Source organism: Haliotis rubra, unplaced genomic scaffold, assembly GCF_003918875.1.
Source record: "Haliotis rubra isolate DU_JTF1 unplaced genomic scaffold, ASM391887v1 Scf51, whole genome shotgun sequence".
Lineage (NCBI taxonomy): Eukaryota > Metazoa > Mollusca > Gastropoda > Lepetellida > Haliotidae > Haliotis > Haliotis rubra.
In genome coordinates this window covers 1,648,235-1,674,119 of record NW_025767202.1, presented here as the reverse complement: position 1 = coordinate 1,674,119, position 25,885 = coordinate 1,648,235, and the positions used below count along the sequence as shown (strand labels likewise).

The window sequence follows — 25,885 nt, the reverse complement described above, 5'->3', positions numbered from 1 at the left end:
TGTGGCGGATATATATGGCTAGTAGGCTAAACGTGTGGCGGATATATATGGCTAAAGGCTAAACGTGTGGCGGATATATATGGCTAGTAGGCTAAACATGTGGCGGATATATCTGGCTAGTAGGATAAACGTGTGGCAGATATATCTTGCTAGTAGGATAAACGTGTGGCGGATATATCTGGCTATAGGCTAAACGTGTGGCGGATATATCTGGCTTGTAGGCTAAACGTGTGGCGGATATATCTGGCTATAGGCTAAACGTGTGGCGGATATATATGGCTATAGGCTAAACGTGTGGCGGATATATCTGGCTATAGGCTAAACGTGTGGCGGATATATCTGGCTATGGGCTAAACATGTGGCGGATATATCTGGCTAGTAGGCTAAAGGTGTGGCGGATATATCTCGCTATAGGCTAAACGTGTGGCGGATATATATGGCTATAGGCTAAACGTGTGGCGGATATATCTGGCTATGGGCTAAACGTGGGGCGGATATATCTGGCTAGTAGGCTAAACGTGTGGCGGATATATATGGCTAAAGGCTAAACGTGTGGCGGATATATCTGGCTAGTAGGCTAAACGTGTGGCGGATATATCTGGTTAGTAGGCTAAACGTGGGGCGGATATATCTGGGTTATAGGCTAAACGTGTGGCGGATATATCTCGCTATAGGCTAAACGTGTGGCGGATATATATGGCTATAGGCTAAACGTGTGGCGGATATATATGGCTATAGGCTAAACGTGTGGCGGATATATCTGGCTATGGGCTAAACGTGTGGCGGATATATCTGGCTAGTAGGCTAAAGGTGTGGCGGATATATATGGCTATAGGCTAAACGTGTGGCGGATATATATGGCTAGTAGGCTAAACGTGTGGCGGATATATATGGCTAAAGGCTAAACGTGTGGCGGATATATATGGCTAAAGGCTAAACGTGTGGCGGATATATATGGCTAAAGGCTAAACGTGTGGCGGATATATCTGGCTAGTAGGCTAAACGTGTGGCGGATATATCTGGTTAGTAGGCTAAACGTGGGGCGGATATATCTGGGTTACAGGCTAAACGTGTGGCGGATATATCTCGCTATAGGCTAAACGTGTGGCGGATATATATGGCTATAGGCTAAACGTGTGGCGGATATATATGGCTATAGGCTAAACGTGTGGCGGATATATCTGGCTATGGGCTAAACGTGTGGCGGATATATCTGGCTAGTAGGCTAAACGTGTGGCGGATATATCTCGCTATAGGCTAAACGTGTGGCGGATATATATGGCTAGTAGGCTAAACGTGTGGCGGATATATATGGCTAAAGGCTAAACGTGTGGCGGATATATATGGCTAGTAGGCTAAACGTGTGGCGGATATATATGGCTAAAGGCTAAACGTGTGGCGGATATATATGGCTAAAGGCTAAACGTGTGGCGGATATATATGGCTAAAGGCTAAACGTGTGGCGGATATATCTGGCTAGTAGGCTAAACGTGTGGCGGATATATCTGGTTATAGGCTAAACGTGGGGCGGATATATCTGGGTTACAGGCTAAACGTGTATATCTCGCTATAGGCTAAACGTGTGGCGGATATATATGGCTATAGGCTAAACGTGTGGCGGATATATATGGCTATAGGCTAAACGTGTGGCGGATATATCTGGCTATAGGCTAAACGTGTGGCGGATATATCTGGCTAGTAGGCTAAAGGTGTGGCGGATATATCTCGCTATTGGCTATATCTGGCTAGTGGCTAAATATATGGCGGATGGCTAGCTAGGCTAAACGTGTGGCGGATATATATGGCTATAGGCTAAACGTGTGGCGGATATATATGGCTAGTAGGCTAAACGTGTGGCGGATATATCTGGCTAGTAGGCTAAAATGTGGCGGATATATCTGGCTAGTAGGCTAAATTTAACGTGTGGCGGATATATAAACGTGTGGCGGATATATCTGGCTATAGGCTAAACGTGTGGCGGATATATCTGGCTTGTAGGCTAAACGTGTGGCGGATATATCTGGCTATAGGCTAAACGTGTGGCGGATATATATGGCTATAGGCTAAACGTGTAGCGGATATATCTGGCTATAGGCTAAACGTGTGGCGGATATATCTGGCTATGGGCTAAACATGTGGCGGATATATCTGGCTAGTAGGCTAAACGTGTGGCGGATATATCTGGTTAGTAGGCTAAACGTGTGGCGGATATATCTGGGTTATAGGCTAAACGTGTGGCGGATATATCTCGCTATAGGCTAAACGTGTGGCGGATATATATGGCTATAGGCTAAACGTGTGGCGGATATATATGGCTATAGGCTAAACGTGTGGCGGATATATCTGGCTATGGGCTAAACGTGTGGCGGATATATCTGGCTAGTAGGCTAAAGGTGTGGCGGATATATCTCGCTATAGGCTAAACGTGTGGCAGATATATATGGCTAGTAGGCTAAACGTGTGGCGGATATATATGGCTAAAGGCTAAACGTGTGGCGGATATATATGGCTAAAGGCTAAACGTGTGGCGGATATATCTGGCTAGTAGGCTAAACATGTGGCGGATATATCTGGCTAGTAGGCTAAACGTGTGGCAGATATATCTGGCTAGTAGGATAAACGTGTGGCGGATATATCTGGCTATAGGCTAAACGTGTGGCGGATATATCTGGCTTGTAGGCTAAACGTGTGGCGGATATATCTGGCTATAGGCTAAACGTGTGGCGGATATATATGGCTATAGGCTAAACGTGTGGCGGATATATCTGGCTATAGGCTAAACGTGTGGCGGATATATCTGGCTATGGGCTAAACATGTGGCGGATATATCTGGCTAGTAGGCTAAAGGTGTGGCGGATATATCTCGCTATAGGCTAAACGTGTGGCGGATATATCTGGCTATAGGCTAAACGTGTGGCGGATATATATGGCTATAGGCTAAACGTGTGGCGGATATATCTGGCTATAGGCTAAACGTGTGGCGGATATATCTGGCTATAGGCTAAACGTGTGGCGGATATATCTGGCTATAGGCTAAACGTGTGGCGGATATATCTGGCTAGTAGGCTACACGTGTGGCGGATATATCTGGCTAGTAGGCTAAACGTGTGGCGGATATATATGGCTATAGGCTAAACGTGTGGCGGATATATCTGGCTAGTAGGATAAACGTGTGGCGGATATATCTGGCTATAGGCTAAACGTGTGGCGGATATATCTGGCTCGTAGGATAAACGTGTGGCGGATATATCTGGCTATAGGCTTAACGTGTGGCGGATATATCTGGCTAGTGGGCTACACGTGTAACGGATATATCTGGCTAGTAGGCTAAACGTGTGGCGGATATATCTGGCTAGTAGGATAAACGTGTGGCGGTTATATCTGGCTATAGGCTAAACGTGTGGCTATATCGGTACACTGGAAGGATTCAACAGTATTGGTATTCTGAACAGTTCTAAAAAATCAGTTTAAAAGCATCAATGAGATAATGTATCTGCGCATTAAGTTCCAACACAATGATACCGGGGAGACCAAACATTCACCCTGGCGGTGCTGGCACGGCGGTAGATGGAGCTGGTTCCACGATGAGAGACTTCACAAACGTCTGTCCTACAGTGTTAAATGACTGCCAGGTAATCAGTGGAGGAGATAAGCGGGTTCTATCACCCCTGACGCCCCGGGGGAAGCCACGACTCTGATAGACCACTTTGACGTGTAGCACACAGTTAGTATCAGTGACAGTTGAGCACTTAGTGGGCGAACAGGTTACTGTCGGCTGTGAATACTGATAAACTGGGGTGTGGTTGAGACATCAGATTCCCTTTTTTCTCAAAATCATATTTTCTATTTTCGTATGGAGATAAAGGTATAATTTATAAGAAACAATATAATGTTTCATGCATGTCAAGAAAGATACATGACTACACAGGAAGTTGAACATAAGATATATCTAAATGTTATCAGTGATTTAGTGGGTTGGGGCGAGGTACAAATACACGTATAACCTAACAGGCTGGTTCTATCAAATATGACAGGTCATCCTACCCCTACGGTAACAACGGGTTTAGCGATCTGCACTGGATTAATTGGTTGTTGTTTAATACTGCACTCAGCAGTATTCCAGCTGTATGGCGGTGGTCTGTAAATAATCAGGTCTGGACCCGACAATCCAGTGATCAACAGTATGAGCATCGATCTACGCAACTGGGATACGACATGTGTAAACCAAGTCAGCGGGCCTGATCACCCGATCCCGTAAGTCGTCTCTTACGACAAGCATGGGTTCTATCATTGAGACTATCATTGAAGGACTAAATATATCCACCTGCAACGACTGGAATATTTCCATTGCCAGTTACTTCTAATGAGTCAGTATGAATGAGTGAGTTAACGCCGCTTGAAACATAATTTCATGTAGACGAAAGCGTGGTTTGACCTTGTCTGTCTCATAGTCCCTGAACCACATTATTGTCCCTACTGCCTTGCCCTCCCTACAATGCTAAAGTCTAAATGAAGCAAGTCTAGATTTCTTCAGGTTCCCATCTGACTGGGTCCCCTTTTCATTTTAAATGGGTTTATTTGTTGCTATCAAAATTATATATATTCCGAGACTAGCGTTTGCGTAGTTTTGACGAGATCGGATTGCCTGGTACAATCAAAGATTACATTGTTCATTATACAGTCGCAGGTGTCCTGGTGCAGTCGTGGAAGGCAACTCTGCATACGAAAGGAGACACTCATCCAAATTCTAATGAGTGAGTGAGTGAATGAATATGGTTTTATGCCGCTTTTAGTAAACATTCCAGCAATACCCAGGTGACATAAGGGGCTTCACTCATTGTATACATGTACATTGTTTCAGTTTGGGCAACAGCATCACAGCGATGACTAGGCAGAATGAAAGACAAGATGATTCAGCAACTGACAGATATGCTAGGCCATTAGTTTCTCTTCTGGATATTAGCGTTGTAAAATTCCAGAAAGACGAGAAATCGGATTTAAACAACATGGTGCATGTGAATCCACGTAAGCGGCAGACCTGTACAGCAGATCAGACGGGGTCCGGCAACACATCACGGAATGTGCCATTAGTACAAGCACACAGATAACGGAATTTTCCGAATGGTTTCCTCGGAAGGCCAGGATGTCAAACAGGGCGATTATCTAAGACTCCAGCTGGTGGAAGGTTATTTTAAGCCTTACCGTAAATAGATTTGAAGGATGACAGAACGGTTCAGCAAAAACTTGGCTTCATATAACGGAGCTTCCAGGGTGAGCATCTCAGTTATCTCGTTACGTCATCCGAAGCATCTTAAAAGGTGTGAAGGTACGCAGATGTACAGAATGTTCGTGTTATAAACTTTGATAAGATTGATATCATGTATCATATAGAAAGGGGATATCGTTGTGGGGGAATCAGGAGTCTTAATTAGACTAACATCTTACATGCTGATATATCACAGAAGAGAGGCTTGAGAAGCTCGTCTTTTCCCCATACTGACAGAACCCGGTCTCCCCGATCTATTTCAGATTAGTTTTTGTGTTAGAGACTGTCGATGGATATGTGACCAGTTAAGTATGGGAGGCTCTGGTGTGGCGATGCCTGCAGCTGATTATATGTAGTTTATCTTACAAACAAAATTACAAATCAATCTCGCGATGCACCGAGTTCCAGGCTAGAACTACGATTGCTGAGCGCAGTGTGCTTTTCATCAACTTTAGAAATGTATCAGCTCGTTACTTCAGCATGAAAACGCGTGCATTGAAACGTGAAATGGCTGGCACAAGAAAAGTACACACTTGCACAAAGTTCACGCTCCACTCAGCTCATTACGGTGCGACTCGTGAAGATACGGGTTAGAATGAACCTTCAGTAACCCATGCTTGTCGTAAGAGGCGACTAACGAGGTCGGTTGGTCAGGCTCGCTGATTTGGTTGACACATGTCATCGGTCCCCAATTACGCAGATCGATGTTCATGCTTTTGATCACTGGATTGTCTGGTCCAGACTCGATTATTTACAGACCGCAGCCACATGGCTGGAATATTGCTGAGTGCGGCGTTTGAGACTTTGCTTCGTTTAGGGCTTTAGCATTGCAGAAAGGACTAGGCAGTAGGGAAAATAATGTGGTTCAGGGACTGTGGGACAGACTGGAAGGGGTAGGCAGTGGGGAAAATAATATGGTTCAGTGACTGTGAGACAGACTGGAAGGGCTAGGCAGTAGGGAAAATAATGTGGTTCAGGGACTGTGAGACAGACTGGAAGGGGTAGGCAGTGGGGAAAATAATATGGTTCAGGGACTGTGCGACAGACTGGAAGGGCTAGGCAGTAGGGAAAATAATGTGGTTCAGGGACTGTGAGACAGACTGGAAGGGCTAGGCAGTACGGAAAATAATGTGGTTCAGGGACTGTGAGACAGACTGGAAGGGCTAGGCAGTACGGAAAATAATGTGGTTCAGGGACTGTGAGACAGACTGGAAGGGCTAGGCAGTAGGGAAAATAATGTGGTTCAGGGACTGTGAGACAGACTGGAAGGGCTAGGCAGTAGGGAAAATAAGGTGGTTCAGGGACTGTGAGACAGACTGGAAGGGCTAGGCAGTAGGGAAAATAATGTGGTTCAGGGACTGTGAGACAGACTGAAGCTAGGCAGTAGGGAAAATAATGTGGTTCAGGGACTGTGAGACAGACTGGAAGGGCTAGGCAATAGGGAAACTAATGAGGTTCAGGGACTGTGAGACAGACAGGAAGGGTAGGCAGTGGGGGAAATAATATGGTTCAGGGACTGTGAGACAGACTGGAAGGGCTAGGCAGTAGGGAAAATAAGGTGGTTCAGGGACTGTGAGACAGACTGGAAGGGCTAGGCAGTAGGGAAAATAATGTGGTTCAGGGACTGTGAGGAAGACTGGAAGGGCTAGGCAGTAGGGAAAATAATGTGGTTCAGGGACTGTGAGACAGACTGGAAGGGCTAGGCAGTAGGGAAAATAATATGGTTCAGGGACTGTGAGACAGACTGAAGCTAGGCAGTAGGGAAAATAATGTGGTTCAGGGACTGTGAGACAGACTGGAAGGGCTAGGCAATAGGGAAACTAATGAGGTTCAGGGACTGTGAGACAGACAGGAAGGGGTAGACAGTGGGGAAATAATATGGTTCAGGGACTGTGAGACAGACTGGAAGGGCTAGGCAGTAGGGACAATAATGTGGTTCAGGGACTGTGAGACAGACTGGAAGGGCTAGGCAGTACGGAAAATAATGTGGTTCAGGGACTGTGAGACAGACTGGAAGGGCTAGGCAGTAGGGAAAATAATGTGGTTCAGGGACTGTGAGGAAGACTGGAAGGGCTAGGCAGTAGGGAAAATAATGTGGTTCAGGGACTGTGAGGAAGACTGGAAGGGCTAGGCAGTAGGGAAAATAATGTGGTTCAGGGACTGTGAGACAGACTGGAAGGGCTAGGCAGTAGGGAAAATAATGTGGTTCAGGGACTGTGAGGAAGACTGGAAGGGCTAGGCAGTAGGGAAAATAATGTGGTTCAGGGACTGTGAGACAGACAGGAAGGGCTAGGCAGTAGGGAAAATAATGTGGTTCAGGGACTGTGAGGAAGACTAGCGTCTAACTGGTGTTCCACCTGTGAGATGTTCATTGTTATGATACATGCAATATCGCCCTTATAGCCGTTATCTAATTTGTAACTGAGTAACCGTCTCGTGTGTGTTTCACATATAACTACCATTAAACATTGACGTACGCTTTCCTATTCCCGACAGGTCATGATACAAGTGGTGGAGTGGATGTCCGGGAAATAGAAGGTTGATCAGACGTAAAACTTAGGTATACTTAATGACAAGTGCCAAGGTTTAAGCGCTTGTTGCGTGTTTCATCCATCAGTAAGTGGGTACCCGGAAGAAGTCTAGCAAATAAGGGTCGCCACCAGGGATTTATTTCAAAGGAAATGAATGGTGATACAATTTAATCCATGCAGTGATCTTTAGATGACACAATTGTCATATATATGTTCAATACCACCGGGTAGATATAGATGGTTTAGGAGCCTTGTGGTTACAACGTTGGCCCCCCCACGCCGAAGGACTGGGTTCAATTACAGAAGATTGTACAGTGTGGGAAGATCATTTGCGGTCACTCGCTCTGTGGGATACCGCCCTTCGTGTATCATATCAATACTAGGAGAACATGGCTTGTACAAAAAAGGATGGAAACATTACCACCTTGATATTTTCACTTTCAATGATCTAGACTACAATACATAAATGTTTAAAGTATTATTTATTCTTACGTTGCCAATATAGTGTTATTCAATATACTGTTGTATGGTGTGCTGTTTGTTTGTTTTGTTTGTTTTGTTTGTTTGTTTGTTTGTTTGTTTTGTTTTGTTTGTTTGTTTGTTTGTTTGTTTGTTTGTTTGTTTGTTAAACGTCGTACTCAGTAATATTCCAGCAAAATGACAGCAGTCTGTAAATAACTGAGCCGTGACAAGACATAAATCTGTGGGCATTGGTAAACATATTGTACTACTGTATCTCAATCCTAATCCGAAACGGGCACTAATATGGTGCACTGCACTAAGCATGTAGAAGCACACATAAGTGTACATACATCATGAATAATGGATGAACATAAATTATACTATGACAGACATACGAAACCAACACTGGAGGTAACCTATATACTCTGGTTGTTTTCCCCACACAAGTGTATGTGGAAGTCACAACAGCTGGCCAGTGCAAGGACCATGGGGATAGAATTTAGTGTACGAGGAATTTCCGAAAACAGTGGACGGGGGATGACCAGTGAGTCGATGTTGCTGGTGTAGTCCTGGACGGCTTCAGACCCTCAGTATTGAGGGCATGTTTTGGAGCATGGGGCAGAACTGATGGGGGGCCAATTTAGCATCCGGACTCCCCATGTCTTCAGCGTGATCTGAGACTGACTGGCATCAACACGTGCCCTTGTACTAAAAATGACATAAAAACGTAAAGATTGGACCTTCCTTCAAATGCTGGCGGGGTAGACTGGATAATAAATTCTTACCACCGTGAAATACACAGGTCTCTCTAAGTCATAAACTGTGACGCTTTATGTTAGGTGTACACGTGATTTATAGTGCTTTCTGATGAGTTTATACAGGGATATAGTAAAACTGCCAGGATGTGTAGCCACGCCCAGGTGTGTGTGTGTGTGTGTGTGTGTGTGTGTGTGTGTGTGTGTGTGTATGTGCGAGAGAGAGAGAGAGAGAGAGAGAGGGGGTAGGGCGGGAGGTTATATAGCTATAGCTCCTGAACTTAGCTCAGAGATCCTTACAGTCTCCCCACCCTTCTTATATGTTACAGATTGTCATTGTGAAACCAGAGTGACAATGTCCTTAAGATATAGTATGACCAGAAATTATTGAGAATTTTAGGAATATATTTAATTATATTTCTAGTATAAACAACCTTGACCAGCTATCAAGTGCTTGGTTTCATTCAAGAGAGACAACACCGTTAATCCTTTTTCATTAGTTTGTGAAGAGTTATCACCCTTTGTTGACTTGCTAGCAGACGACATATTCAGTGATCCTCAGTATGGATGATTTAGAGAAAAGGAAGTTAAATTTTATAGTATTATAACAAGGGCATCAGATCAGTTAAAGTGATTTCAAGTAGAACAGGAATAGGCCAGGGAAATTGACTGTCGGTGACAGGAAGCGGCTTGGTATTCTTGTTTCTAAAAACAAACGAAGGAGTTTAGAAAACCTAAGGCTGGATATGATTGATAGAGGAACTGTGGCTGTCTGTAAGGAGACAATTAGAACTGAGCTGCATGCAATGGGTTTGCAGAAAAGTCGAGGAATTCCTTCACCGATCATGAAACCTGAACAAAAGGAGCGAAGGTTGAATTGGTGCTTACAGCTCAGAAATTTTAACTGGGACAATGTGATTTTCTCAGATGAAAGTTCTGTGTGGCTGTTTCCTAATACACTGAAATTCTGGACCAAACAAACTGAAAAACCTTTGTATCAGCGCCCAAAGTACAGTCCGAAATTTAACGTTTGGGGTGGCATATCTGTGTTAGGCAACGCCCCTCTGTATATTTGAAGGGAATATGAACAGTGAGCGTTACACAGATATTCTCGAAGGACATTTACTTCAATCTGCTCAAGTGTTCTATGGAAATTTTTGGATTTTCCAGCAGGACAATGACCCAAAACATCGTTCAAAGCATTCACAGGCCTAGTTTCGGACCCAAAATATGACATTATTAGATTGGCCAAGCTATAGCCCTAACCTAGATCCAATAGAAAATGTTTGGGGACTTATGAAGGAAAGTGTCAATAAGAAAAAATCTGACAAATATTGCTGAAATGAAAGAAAAAGTGGTCCGATATTGGGACAGCATGGACCACGACTTTCTAACTTCTTTGATCAGTAGTATGCCCCGCCGCATTGAAGCCTGCATTACTGCCCATGGTGACTTGACAAAATACTAACTGTTCACCTGTCTTTGAATCTGGAGTTATGTTCTGCTAATATTCACATTTAATACGTGAGTAATGAGTGAAAAAAAAAATAATACAATCTTAAATTCTCAATAATTTCTGGTTGTACTGTATAAGTAGATATTTGAACTCAGAACTCGGAACATGTTACTTTCTGGTGCCGGGTTTATTAATACAGCCATAAGTCTGGGCAGCGATTACCACGTGCGCTCCTCTGACCATAAGTCCATATTTAGTACCATGGCAGACAGATACATAGTCTCTCGTCTCACCCTGAAGCAAATATATCAAAGAAAGCCCACGCAAGTCTAGAAAATGTGGCAAGTCTAGCTTCTGAAAATGAAGAAAGTCTCAGGGCTCCTTTTCATTATATATATATCTTTTTTTACTATGAACTTTTTTCAGTAAAATATGTTCATTTCAGAGACTAGTTGTTAGTCTAACAGATACATTAAGTGGTAGGATCCGAACAGAGGTGGGCGACGGGGATGTCGTGAGTTTGCCGTGCATGTGTGTGTTGGACAATATTCCAGGTGGACTTAACGACAGCCGCAGTCAAAGACGTTAATCACTTTCGTCGAAACACAGGAACACGAAATATATCCCTGACTGACGAAAGTAACATTGATGACACACCTAGGTAATGACCCCTACAGATCTGTCGTCCCCTTTCTGTTCAGCACACTATCAAGTTCTAGAATAGGCACGGGCGGTAAAAAAATCTCAATCAACTAATGCACGATTCCCTCTCCACGTGTTGTGACTGGGTTGTGCTTGCAAAGATAGATTTACCTCTTGTGAAAGATGAGTAGGAGAAGAGAGATGCTGGGAATGGGATAAAACCTGTTCAGACAAATGTCATCGTAACTACACATACTCCAATGACATAGAAACTGTTCCGGCGTCAAGTCAATGTTCCTCAAAGTGAGCTTTACTCCACTTTTTACAATATTCCAGTAACATAACACTGAGGGCAATGTTAAAGAGTGGGGAATAGAGTCCCAGCCTCGGCGTGACGAGCGATATGTGTTTTTGCTAGTTCAGTCTACAAATGCCGCATAATGTTCATGACTGTTTTGCTCTACACGCTATTGTATAAAACAATACACCCTGGCCATGTTCTGTTTAATCAATCGATTACATATTCAATATGCAGTCCTAGCCTTTGAGAAAGTTAACCACAGTACGCCTGCTCTGGTTGGTATTAAGGCCTGACTTTATAATTATATAGAATCCGATTAATGAGATAATATGATTGTATGCTTCTTGTACTGCAACAGTCTACTCACGTGGGGGTTGAGTCCGGGTCTTCGGGTTGGCAACACTTGAATCACTTGACTAGCTTGCCGCTTGACAAGATGAATGGATTTTCGTTTTTCAGTGATTGTGGGAGTCAGTCCAAGGTTTTAACGCCAAGCATCAGTGCAAGGGTACAGTCCTTGGAGGCATCCTAAGGGTTCAGTCCCGGGAAACGCCTGACTGAAGACATCCGGTCTATCCCCATGTTTTGAGTCGATATTGTCCAAGTGAGAGTTCCGTCACAACTTTTGACAGCAAATTGTTCCCCAAACCACTTGGGAACACAAAGACGATGATGGAATCCGACAGGAGATGGTGCTGGAACCGAGTCATGTACCTTGTGGTAGGCCACTTGGGACAGACAGTTATTGTACCTTGTGATAGGCCACTTGGGACAGACAGCTATTGTACCTTGTGATAGGCCACTTGGGACAGACAGTTATTGTACCTTGTGGTAGGCCACTTGGGACAGACAGTTATTGTACCTTGTGGTAGGCCACTTGGGACAGACAGTTATTGTACCTTGTGGTAGGCCGCTTGGGACAGACAGCTATTGTACCTTGTGGTAGGCCACTTGGGACAGACAGCTATTGTACCTTGTGGTAGGCCACTTGGGACAGACAGTTATTGTACCTTGTGGTAGGCCACTTGGGACAGACAGCTATTGTACCTTGTGGTAGGCCACTTGGGACAGACAGTTATTGTACCTTGTGGTTGGCCACTTGGACAGACAGTTATTGTACCTTGTGGTAGGCCACTTGGGACAGACAGCTATTGTACCTTGTGGTAGGCCATTTGGGACAGACAGTTATCGTTCCTTGTGGTAGGCCACGTGGGACAGACAGCTATTGTACCTTTGGTAGGCCACTTGGGACAGACAGTTATTGTACCTTGTGGTAAGCCACTGGGGACAGACAGTTATTGTACCTTGTGGTAGGCCACTTGGGACAAACAGTTATTGAAGAGACTGACACAAGGTTTCAACTAGACATCTTTGATGGTCGTGCAGTGTTACGCGCCCACAACATCGTTTTAGTGACGCTTGCTCATCGTCGTCAGTTTTGTGGTGGACGTGTATTGGTATGGGGTGACATCACATCTCATGACAAAGTACACTCGTTATAGGATAGTGTCCTGTGACATGGCGTAGGCTCTCTTGGCGACATCGTTCGACATCAGGTTGGTTGGTTGGTTGTTTAACGCCGCACTCAGAAATATTCCAGCTATATTGCGAGGGTCTGTAACAAATCGAGTCTGGACGAGACAATCCAGTGATCAACAGCATGAGCATCGATCTACCGCTTTAAATGACTCACAGTTACTTTCGTTCGAAGGTCGAAGCCACAAGGATGTTAGCAGATGAATCATTTGTTTATCTCCATCTGCTAAAAATACAATTTTCCACGGTATCAATTTCGATATTGTATTTTCTACGGTGTCATTTTGTTCCGAGGAGAAATGATGACAATGTCAGTTTTCTGTAACACGCGACAACGATAAATTGTAAATGTGTAGGGACGTATTACAACCTCTGCGTATGTGTATTCTTTTCTCACTCAGCATCTGGCCCTGCTAAACACGGCGCTCTGATCAAATTATGAACACATATCACGCAAGTAATTCAAGAACGCCCTATTCATTCACAGTGGCTTCACAGGTTTAAGTGATTGGGTGAGTTTAGTTTTACGCCGCACTCAGCAATATTCCAGCTATATGGCGGCGGTCTGTAAATAATCAAGTCTGGACCACACATTCCAGTGATCAACAGCATGAGCATCGATCTAGGCACTTGGGAACCGATGACATGTGCCAACCAAGTCAGCGAGCCTGACCACCCGATCCCGTCAGTCGCCTCTTACGACAAGCATGGGTTACTGAAGATCAATATTCTAACCCGGATCTTCACGGGTTCACAGGTTTAAGGTAATATAAAGCGTTCTTTAACCCTTTTTAGACGTATATTTAACATTACCACGACTTTGTGAAAGTTGTGGACCTAAATAAAGCAAGTGTAGACTTTCCACAGGTTCAAGCATGGGTACATCTCCCACCCGGGCTCCTTTTTAGGTTAAATAGAATTGCTTGTTTCTATCAAAACTATATATTTTCAAAGACTTAGGATCACTCCAACGGCAGCCCAATACAATAAACACAAGCAATATTCGTAGAAAAAACGTTATGATACACATCACTGTCATATATATCGAAATGTTATGTGTGGAATATATGGTTGTCTCGAAGGGACAGCTTCTTCCATGGAATTCTTCATTCATCGCTTTGTGGTAGTACCGAACCTCAGAAAATTCGAATAATGTGGTTAGGTCCTTTCAATTTCGACACAACAGTGTTTGATTATACTTGCAACTACAGAGAAACAAGTATCTTAAATACGGCGGAGGAATGTATCGATGCTAATCATAGACTGGTACACATACAGTGCAATCTTAAATCTGCCCCGATACGACTATCGCCACTCCTGGCGTGTATGGTCTATATGTATAAGGCTGTGGGGCAGATGATATGCACTTGATCGTTGATAAGGAGAGCTGGTGGATGAAATGTTCATTTCAGATGTATGGCAGGATGCAGCATCAAACACACTGACCCCGTGGAGGGTATCACGTTAATAGCTGGTAAATACACATTGGATCTCCGTGTCTTGGCGTCAGTGGACCCGGATTATAATCAGTAGCTTGTAAGTCAGTTAGCACGGCCTTTGATGTTCTTTGTATATGGAGAAAAACTGGGGGTTCCTGGGATGATAATGAGGTGGTGCCACGGGGGACGATTTCATGAGTCTAGCCTTCTGTCAAAAATCGTTTTACCATTCCTTACCTATCCAAAATAACCACGTCACTATGCCATGAGTATGTATGTGAAGAACATTCACGTTATTAACACACAGCGGGAAACAGTTGGTACAGAGAATTATCGAACTATCGATAAACAGTGACTATATATTTTTCCACATTTCAAACTCAGTACTTCCAACGGTGGTTAACCCTAAACACTCGTTTCATTGACATGTCGCTGTCGCAAGACGGTCATATAAAATAGTTTGTTTTATTCTGTCTTGTTGACAACGTCCTGATCATCCTGTGATATAACGTTGACAGCCCTCTACTGACGCCATGAAGTCGTCGTCTTCGTAAATATCGGTTTCACACGTCTGTGGCAGCAGCAAATCGGTTTAAATGCATATCCACATTTCATTCTCAGTATTTCCTACAGCATTTTACAGACGTTCTTGTGTGGGTTGCTTCATAGACATATCAAAGTCGCTAGATTGTTATCTGAAACAGTTTGCACCAGCCGATCGATGTAAATGGTGTATCTTTCACGACACTCAAACCGATCAGACACAACTAGCATGACCGACCTTAAGGCATATAAAGGTAAAAGCCTGTTGACCGAACTATGATGTCATACGAACGTACGCACGAGACGTGTCGATATACGTACGTATGACAAATGGTGACCGGCCCATGACCGTACGTGTTAATCGACGTGTGGGATCGTACATAATTTATATACCATATGCCTTATATCTGGTGTTTTATATATACTCAAGGAAACAATTAACGGAACACTACTTCATGGGAGTGTCCCTTTATATATTCTCAGATTTCCTTCCACAGAGCTATTGAAAGCTGGTGTGAATACTGGAAATTATTAAAGGAACAGTTGAATTTTCATGTGTTCCTCTATTTGTTTCTCTCAGTATATATTTCCACTTTCATGTGAAGGAATGTATTAAAGGTCTCTCATAATTATACAAGAAGGGCTTGTGTGCATAATTTATGTTTTACTTCAGACGTCAGACCGGCCCAGAAGTGGGAGACCTCCCGTTACTACGCCGAATGAGGACCGGTATTTACGGATGCTTCATCTCCGAAATCGTTTCCTTACTGTGACGTCATCAGCAGCAACTGGTCTTGGACATCGTGTCAGCCGACAGACAGTTGCACGACGACTCCGACGGCATGGTATTCGTGCTCACAGACCCTTTCGAGGCGTAGTTTTAACGCATCAACACCAAAGTCGACGTCTGCAGTGGGCACGCACCGTTTGACAATGGCAGAACAGGGATTGGCAAAGGGTCATGTTTTCTGACGAGAGCAAGTTCCTCATATTCCATAATGATGGCAGGGCTCGAGTCTATCGAAGACGAGGCGAACATTACCAACGTAACTGCGTCCAGGAGGTGGTTCAATTTGGCGGAGGCGGTGTCATGGTGTGGAGTGGGGTCTGTGGTGATGTGAAGACAGATCTCATTGTGGTGAATGTTAATTTGAACGCTCGAGGGTACATCGACCAGATACTGCGCCCATTTGTCCTGCCTTTCTTGCAACAACACCAATGCCGCATCATCTTTCAACAGGACAACGCCCCTCCACATACAGCTCGTGTTACCACAGATTTCCTCCAAAGAAATAACGTCAACGTGTTGCCTTGGCCTGCTCGGTCACCTGACATGTCACCCATTGAGCATATCTGGGACCATTTGGGTCGACAAGTGCGTGCAAGACCTGTGCTTCCAGGAAACAGACAGTAGCTTGCTCAGGCTCTCCAAGAGGAGTGGAGGAGGATACCCGTGCATGTTATCCGGCGTTTGGTCTACTCAGTACGACGTCGACGTCGACGTTTCCGCATGTATTGATGCACGAGATGGACATACCAGATACTGATCGCTCTGATAAAATTCACAGTATCATGATGTGCAAATACATTGTGACCTGACAAGTGACACTCTCTTGTTTCAAGACTTTTTCCAAGTTTGTTGTCATCGATAATTAGATTAATCTCTGACAATAATGGTGATTATTCATCTGTTTATCATATACAAATGTCTTTTCAAACATTATGTGTTGTTTCTTTATGTTATCGTCAAAATATTTTTTGTATCGTTTCTTTTGGACGTTAGTGTATATAAACTCTCTGTCAGTATGTCTGTCTACGTACAGGTGTGTTAACCAGCTTATATCCCCACTTGACATTTTGACCGACCTTAATTGGCTGTCTGTGACATGCCGATTGATGACTTCTTCCCCCTCCCCCAACCCTCCAACGCCGCTCTACGGTACCTCTGCTTTACATGTTAACGCTATTTCTGTCCGGTGATTAGGAAACGTGTAGCGGTGCTGAACAAATTTAATTTGCGATTGCTTTCACAGGTGTGTTGTGAAATTGGAAACTGTACTAGGCAGAGGATGATTCGAAATCTTGTTAGGTCTCCATCTTACAAAAAGGCAATGAGAGACGTAAATAATCCATGTGATGTTAGCAGAAAGGTGGCGACGGTTGGGAGAGGGAGGGTGTACTTCGTGCCGCGGGTTGTGGGTGTTGAATGCGATTAATCCCACAATGACGGTTCATCCAGCTATCGTGGTAACACATACAGTATTACACACATTTTCTTGTCATTTTAGTATTCTTCGTGTCCGTCAAGCATACTTCTGCATGAACCAATTGATACTAATGAGGAATATTATGTTCATTACATGTATATGACATTTGTTTGTGAATACTCGAGTATGGACAAGAAAAGAATCACAGTACAGAAGCTAGTGATGTACACCTGGGTTCAAATTGCAAAATTTGAAAATACCACTTGCATGGTCATAGATTTAAAAGGAATTGGTTGCTCTTGAGCCTGGCTGGTGGAACAGGACATATTTCTGCCAGACAGGGAGAAATGGCCCGGAGAAGACGTTACGCATTTTGAACTCATTTGGACCATGTTAAATAATTATTGTCAGCTATTTCAGTATGGTGTATGCCATTAAATAAAGTTGTTGGAAAATGAACCAAGAACATACACCCAATTCAACAACAATACTTAGAACCACGGATCATAACTAGAATCAAGGATCATAACTAAAATCACAGATCATAACTAGAATCAAGGACCATAACTAGAATTGAGGATCGTAACTAGAACTGAGGATCGTAACTAGAATCAAGGATCATAACTAGAATCAAGGATCATAATTGGAATCAAGGATCATAACTAGAATCAAGGATCACAACTAGAATCAAGGATCATAACTAGAATCAAGGATCATAACTAGAATCAAGGAATCAAGGATCACAACTAGAATCAAGGATCATAACTAGAATCAAGGACCATAACTAGAATCAAGGACCGTAACTAGAATTGAGGATCGTAACTAGAATCGAGGATCATAACTAGAATCAAGGATCACAACTAGAATCAAGGATCACAACTAGAATCAAGGATCACAACCAGAATCAAGGATCACAACCAGAATCAAGGATCACAACTAGAATCAAGCATCACAACTAGAATCAAGGATCATAAATATAATCAAGGATCATAATTGGAGTCAAGGACCATAACTAGAATGAAGGGCCATAACTAGAATCAAGGATCACAACTAGAATCAAGGAATCAAGGATCATAACTAGAATCAAGGATCACAACTAGAATCAAGGATCACAACTAGAATCAAGGATCACAACCAGAATCAAGGATCACAACTAGAATCAAGGATCACAACCAGAATCAAGGATCACAACTAGAATCAAGCATCACAACTAGAATCAAGGATCATAACTATAATCAAGGATCATAATTGGAGTCAAGGACCATAACTAGAATGAAGGGCCATAACTAGAATCAAGGATCACAACTAGAATCAAGGAATCAAGGATCATAACTAGAATCAAGGATCATTACTAGAATCAAGGATTATAACTAAAATCAAGGATCATAACTATAATCAAGGATCATAACTAGAATCAAGGACCATAACTAGAATTGAGGATCGTAACTAGAATTGAGGATCATAATTGGAATCAAGGATCATAACTAGAATGAAGGACCATAACTAGAATCAAGGATCACAACTAGAATCAAGTATCATAATTGGAATCAAGGACCATAACTAGAATCAAGGACCATAACTAGAATCAAGGATCATAACTAGAATCAAGGATCATAACTAGAATCAAGGATCATAACTAGAATCAAGGATCACAACTAGAATCAAGGCTCATAACTAGAATCAAGGACCATAACTAGAATCAAGGATCATAACTAGAATCAAGGATGACTAGAATCAAGGATCATAACTATAATCAGGGATCATAACTATAATCAAGGATGACAACTAGAATCAAGGATCATAACTAAAATCACAGATCATAACTAGAATCAAGGATGACTAGAATCAAGGATCATAACTATAATCAGGGATCATAACTATAATCAAGGACGATAACTAGAATCAAGGATGACAACTAGAATCAAGGATCATAATTGGAATCAAGGATCATAAATATAATCAAGGATCATAACTATAATCAAGGAATCAAGGATCATAACTAGAATCAAGGATCATTACTAGAATCAAGGATTATAACTAAAATCAAGGATCATAACTAGAATCAAGGACCATAACTAGAATCAAGCATCATAACTAGAATAAAGGATCATAACTAAAATCAAGGATGACAACTAGAATCAAGGATGACAACTAGAATCAAGGATCATAACTATAATCAAGGATCATAACTATAATCAAGGAATCAAGGATCATAACTAGAATCAAGGATCATTACTAGAATCAAGGATTATAACTAAAATCAAGGATCATAACTAGAATCAAGGATCGTAACTAGAATCAAGGATCATAACTAGAATCAAGGATCACAACTAGAATCAAGGATCATAACTAGAATCAAGGATCATAACTATAATCAAGGATCGTAACCAGAATCAAGGATCACAACTAGAATTGAGGATCATAACTAGAATTAAGAATCGTAACCAGAATCAGAAATCAGAACTAGAATATGTTTCTGCATGACCCGGACATATTTCTGCCAGACAGGGAGAAATGGCCCGGAGAAGACGTTACGCATTTTGAACTCATTTGGACCATGTTAAATAATTATCGTCAGCTATTTCAGTATGGTGTGTGCCATTAAATAAGTTGTTGGATAATGAACCAAGAACATACACCCAATTCAACAACAATACTTAGAACCACGGATCATAACTAGAATCAAGGATCATAACTAAAATCACAGATCATAACTAGAATGAAGGACCATAACTAGAATCAAGGATCAAAACTAGAATCAAGGATGATTACTAGAATCAAGGATCATAATTGGAATCAAGGATCATAACTAGAATCAAGGATCATAACTAGAATCAAGGACCATAACTAGAATCAAGGATCATAACTAGAATCAAGGATCATAATTGGAATCAAGGACCATAACTAGAATCAAGGACCATAACTAGAATCAAGGATCACAACTAGAATCACGGATCATAACTAGAATCAAGGATGACAACTAGAATCAAGGATCATAACTATAATCGGGGATCATAACTAGAATCAAGGATCATAACTATAATCGGGGATCATAACTAGAATCAAGGATCACAACTAGAATCAAGGATCATAACTAGAATCAAGGATCATAATTGGAATCAAGGATCATAACTAGAATCAAGGATCACAACTAGAATCAAGGATCATTACTAGAATCAAGGATCATAATTGGAATCAGGGACCATAACTAGAATCAAGGACCATAACTAGAATCAAGGATGACAACTAGAATCAAGGATCATAACTATAATCGGGGATCATAACTAGAATCAAGGATCATAACTATAATCGGGGATCATAACTAGAATCAAGGATCACAACTAGAATCAAGGATCATAACTAGAATCGGGGATGACAACTAGAATCAAGGATCATAACTATAATCGGGGACCATAACTAGAATCAAGGATCATAACTATAATCGGGGATCATAACTAGAATCAAGGATCACAACTATAATCAAGGATCACAACTAGAATCAAGGATCATAACTAGAATCAAGGATGACAACTAGAATCAAGGATCATACCTAAAATCACAGATCATAACTAGAATCAAGGACCATAACTAGAATCAAGGATCATAACTAGAATCAAGGATCATAATTGGAATCAAGGATCATAACTAGAATCAAGGATCATAACTAGAATCAAGGATGACAACTAGAATCAAGGACCATAACTAGAATCAAGGATCACAACTAGAATCAAGGATCATAACTAGAATCAAGGATCACAACTAGAATCAAGGATCATAACTAAAATCACAGATCATAACTAGAATCAAGGATCATAACTAGAATCAAGGACCATAACTAGAATCAAGGATCATAACTAGAATCAAGGATCATAATTGGAATCAAGGATCATAACTAGAATCAAAGATCATAACTAGAATCAAGGATGACAACTAGAATCAAGGATTATAACTATAATCGGGGATCATAACTAGAATCAAGGATCATAACTATAATCGGGGATCATAGCTAGAATCAAGGATCACAACTAGAATCAAAGATGACAACTAAAATCAAGGATCATAACTATAATCGGGGATCATAACTAGAATCAAGGATCATAACTATAATCGGGGAACATAACTAGAATCAAGGATCACAACTAGAATCAAGGATCATAACTAGAATCAAGGATCACAACTAGAATCAAGGATCATTACTAGAATCAAGGATGACAACTAGAATCAAGGATCATAACTAAAATCACAGATCATAACTAGAATCAAGGACCATAACTAGAATCAAGGATCATAACTAGAATCAAGGATCATAATTGGAATCAAGGACCATAACTAGAATCAAGGACCATAACTAGAATCAAGGATCACAACTAGAATCAAGGATCATAACTAGAATAAAGGATGACAACTAGAATCAAGGATCATAACTATAATCGGGGATCATAACTAGAATCAAGGATCATATCTATAATCGGGGAACATAACTAGAATCAAGGATGACAACTAGAATAAAGGATCATAACTAGAATCAAGGATCACAACTAGAATGAAGGATCATAACTAGAATCAAGGATGACAACTAGAATCAAGGATCATAACTAAAATCAGGATCATAACTAGAATCAAGGATCATAACTAGAATCAAGGATGACAACTAGAATCAAGGATCATAACTAGAATCAAGGATCATAACTAGAATCAAGGATCATAACTAGAATCAAGGATCATAACTAGAATCAAGGATGACAACTAGAATCAAGGATCACAACTAGAATCAAGGATCATAACTAGAATCAAGGATCATAACTAGAATCAAGGATCATAACTAAAATCACAGATCATAACTAGAATCAAGGACCATAACTAGAATTGAGGATCGTAACTAGAATTGAGGATCATAACTAGAATCAAGGATCACAACTAGAATCAAGGACCATAACTAGAATCAAGGATCATAACTAGAATCAAGGATGACCACTAGAATCAAGGATGATAAGTAGAATCAAGGATCATAACCAGAATCAAGGATCATAACTAGAATCAAGGAATCAAGGATCATAACTAGAATCAAGGATCATAACTAGAATCAAGGATCATAACCAGAATCAAGGATCATAACTAGAATCAAGGAATCAAGGATCATAACTATAATCAAGGATCATAACTAGAATCAAGGATCATAACTAGAATCAAGGATCATAACTAGAATCAAGGATCATAAGAATCAAGGATCATAATGAAGGATCATAACTAGAATCAAGGATCATAACTAGAATCAAGGATCACAACTAGAATCAAGGAGAAGAATCATAACTAGAATCAAGGATCGTAACCAGAATCAAGGATCATAACTGTAATCAAGGATCATAACTAGAATCAAGGATCATAACTATAATCAAGGATCGTAACCAGAATCAAGGATCATAACTATAATGAAGGATCATAACTAGAATCAAGGATCACAACTAGAATTGAGGATCATAACTAGAATTAAGAATCGTAACCAGAATCAGGAATCAGAACTATAACATGTTTCTGCATGACCCGAGAAGATATCAACACGCATATTGAATTCATTGGGACAACGAAACCTCACGTCCATTTTTCCGTACTGAGTATACCATTAGGTAGAGTAGATGGACTGGGCAAACCGCTATCTGATAGCATGGACAACAACTGTAAACATTGCAAGGGAAGACACTCCACACAATCCATTAAATCCAAGCATAAGTTGCTTTGTATCCTGACAGCCAGCCTGTTAACGCAGTCTTTGTGACGTCATGCTTCGATATACTAGTAGATATAAAAACACAGACGACCGGGTTAAGATGGCTTTCATTTCTCCTAATCACTTTCAAGTGCACTTAAGATTTTGGATATGCCATAAAATATACCCTCGTCTTGTTTGAAAATATGTTGTGGGCGTACTTGTGTTTGAGCTGGCACGTCAGTGTTGTGTTGCTGTGTGGTAGGACAGCGTTAGATGAGGAAGTCCGGCTGCGGTCCTTTACTGGGGCACCACACATCACGGATCACACATCACAGATCACACATCACACACATGTTCACGTACACAACAAGGAAATAACGCTACTGGTGTATATTGAACACGTATGTACAGCCTGTATTTCCAGAGAAAGGTTCGATGACGTACTGCAACACGGGACGATGTATACCGCTGTGTTTTAGATCAGTATGACACAGTTTGACACGACAGCCTGGGTCCTCACATTGCCGCTATCACCCGTTATCTCACGCAACATTCTCTCCTTTACGTCTGTCGTTACACTGACAGACAATCTCAAGTAACATCCGGGTACACAAGGACGTGAGATACACATGCTTCGTGTAATCTGCATATCATATCTTCAAGAAATTTCGCTGCGGTTTATTATAATTATAGAACATACACTGTAATTTCTCAACACAGATAGAACTTTATAGCGTTTACAACCATTCCTTTCTCGTTTTTGGCAAGCCATTTCAACTTTTATCACTTCATTACGTATATCTTCATTGATAAAAATATATCGGACTTATATAGCTAAATATATTTAAAGATGTCTGGATGTTAGAGGTCATTTTAAGGTAATGCCTTACATTCAAATTAAATAACTGCTATCTAAATAGGTTAGTGTTATATCAAAAAGTATACCGTGACATCTTGTAATGCACTTAAATCATTAACACAATTATCACCCCAGTGTATATAATCATAATCACGTTGTCTCTAAAGACAACTCAAGTAATCTGAACATATTTAAAGGTATCTTTAAAACAATTGAAGCTATTCGTAATTTCGTCATAAATGTGAAAAACATCTGCCATACGCATTATATTTTCAACTCAATCAGAGTATTCTCAACCCCTTTTTATTTATGACATAATTCACATGAGGGTTCCTTAGCCTGTCTCAAGCCCTGAAGCACATTATTTCCCTACTTCCTTGCCCTCCCTGCAATGATACAGCCGTAAATAAAGCAACTCTTGGTCTCCTCATTAGGGGTCCTATTCAGTTTAAATGGGTTTATTTGTCACATCAAAAATATGTATTCATTCAGAAATTAAGCGTTTGTATAGAGGTTCCTTTATAGAGTTATTTGTATTTTACGTTAAATTTAAGTTTGTATCGGGGCTCATACTAAAACCCCGATAACGACATAGGAGTTGGAAACTTACTGACCTATATCTCACTGTCATTGTATACATAAGCAAGGGAGTAAATGTGAAGTTCTCAAAATATTATCAACTCTACTGACACAACACGTGTGTGATGTTACATAAATGTAATCAGTCGTGCTGTGCATGTAACCTGTAGTGCCACACATAAAGATATGCTTCCACACACAACCGACACGAATCACTTTTCAACTGAAGTAGTGGCTATTCTTTTTTCATGAATAAATGCCATGAATATTCTCCATAAACACAAACAACAGACCCAGCGACGGAAACCAGGAACCCAGGAACTAGCACCAAACGACCCTTTCTTTAACGCTGAAACTCTATAACGTTTCCATGTTAGTGTTTACACTTGTTCTTGAACCATGAATCCCCAAGCTACACGGCGCAGTCACTATAGTACACCACTGATTTATAACATAACAATCACTTGAGGAACACTTACCATTTTTCCAAAGTGTGTTGTCCTCTTTTGCTCAAACAGACATATATCCGCTCACCGCCACCATCAACAACGCCTCCCCGGCCTCGCGAGCACCATGCTATCCCCTGACGGCTCCAGGACAACTGTTACTGTAGCAGGTACTCCGCCTGACGGGGGATGTGAGGGACGAGCACTGTGGTGGAATCGGAGAGCTGCCACCTAAACCTATGGCCGCAGAGCGGTGACGCCCTTGAAGGTTTTGAATTTGTGATAAACGGTTCCATCTCGGCGATAACGGTTCTCATAGCTCGCTGTCTAGCTCGGTAGTCTCGTGGCTAGTATAACGGTGTATAAGGTGCACGATCCTTTGGCGGGTTAGAATGGCGAGTGTTTTTTTACTTAGCAATATTAAAAGACTCAGAATAAGGTGAAATATCGGAATCGAAAGGTGAGTGAATGTTTTAACTGCTGGGGATGGAGAGTGTTCCTTGACTTAACACAATTTGTAGACCAGAAATATGGTGATATGTTAAAATCGTACAGCGCAATAACGTGTCTGTTGCACTGATTGGAAAGTGATCTTCGATATCTGTACAAGAAATAAAATGCAATAACATAATAGTAAAGTTAATTAAGGTTGTTTCCGCTCGGAATGAGTGTTTCCTCGTCATTTAACAGTACTGCAATATCATCAATAAGGTGAGCAAAATCGTAGAAAGGGTGAATATTCCGTCTGCTCGGGATGGAGACAATTAAAAGGCAAGGAAAATGGTGATATATCTGCGTAGTGAGTGAGTTTAGTGGTTTGCCTCTTTCAACAAAATTCCAGTTACATCATGGCTTGTCAACTGAGAGTGGGCAGAAGGCCCGAAGTAATGAGTGAATACATACAAATTGGTTGTATATAAGTATATTAAGACACCCATAAACGAGATTACGAAATACTTCCTCAGATCAAATACCTGAACCCTTGATAATAGGAACCTGACTCTCCTAAGGGAAGCAACCCTGGGGCATCTAAGGAACCGATTGTGGATCGAGCAACCTTGTTGTTGAATGCAAGAATGCATCTTACAGACATGCACCCACTGTAACTTTGGTAACAAACCGGCATCGCCCATCGTAATTAAGGCCGTTTTGCAAA

The 25,885-nt window shown here is 41.5% G+C and overlaps 1 protein-coding gene across 1 annotated transcript in view; it reads right to left on the bottom strand.

The window, feature by feature from the left end:
* The window catches only part of LOC124292244 (calmodulin-beta-like), a 38,995-nt gene extending 13,938 nt beyond the window's left edge, over positions 1-25,057 (bottom strand). The window contains exon 1 of the mRNA XM_046729311.1: positions 24,763-25,057. Within this exon, the coding sequence (XP_046585267.1) occupies positions 24,763-24,765 (3 nt within the window). The 5' untranslated portion in view covers positions 24,766-25,057. The remainder of the gene's footprint in view (positions 1-24,762) is intronic.
* Positions 25,058-25,885: the final 828 nt, after the last annotated feature.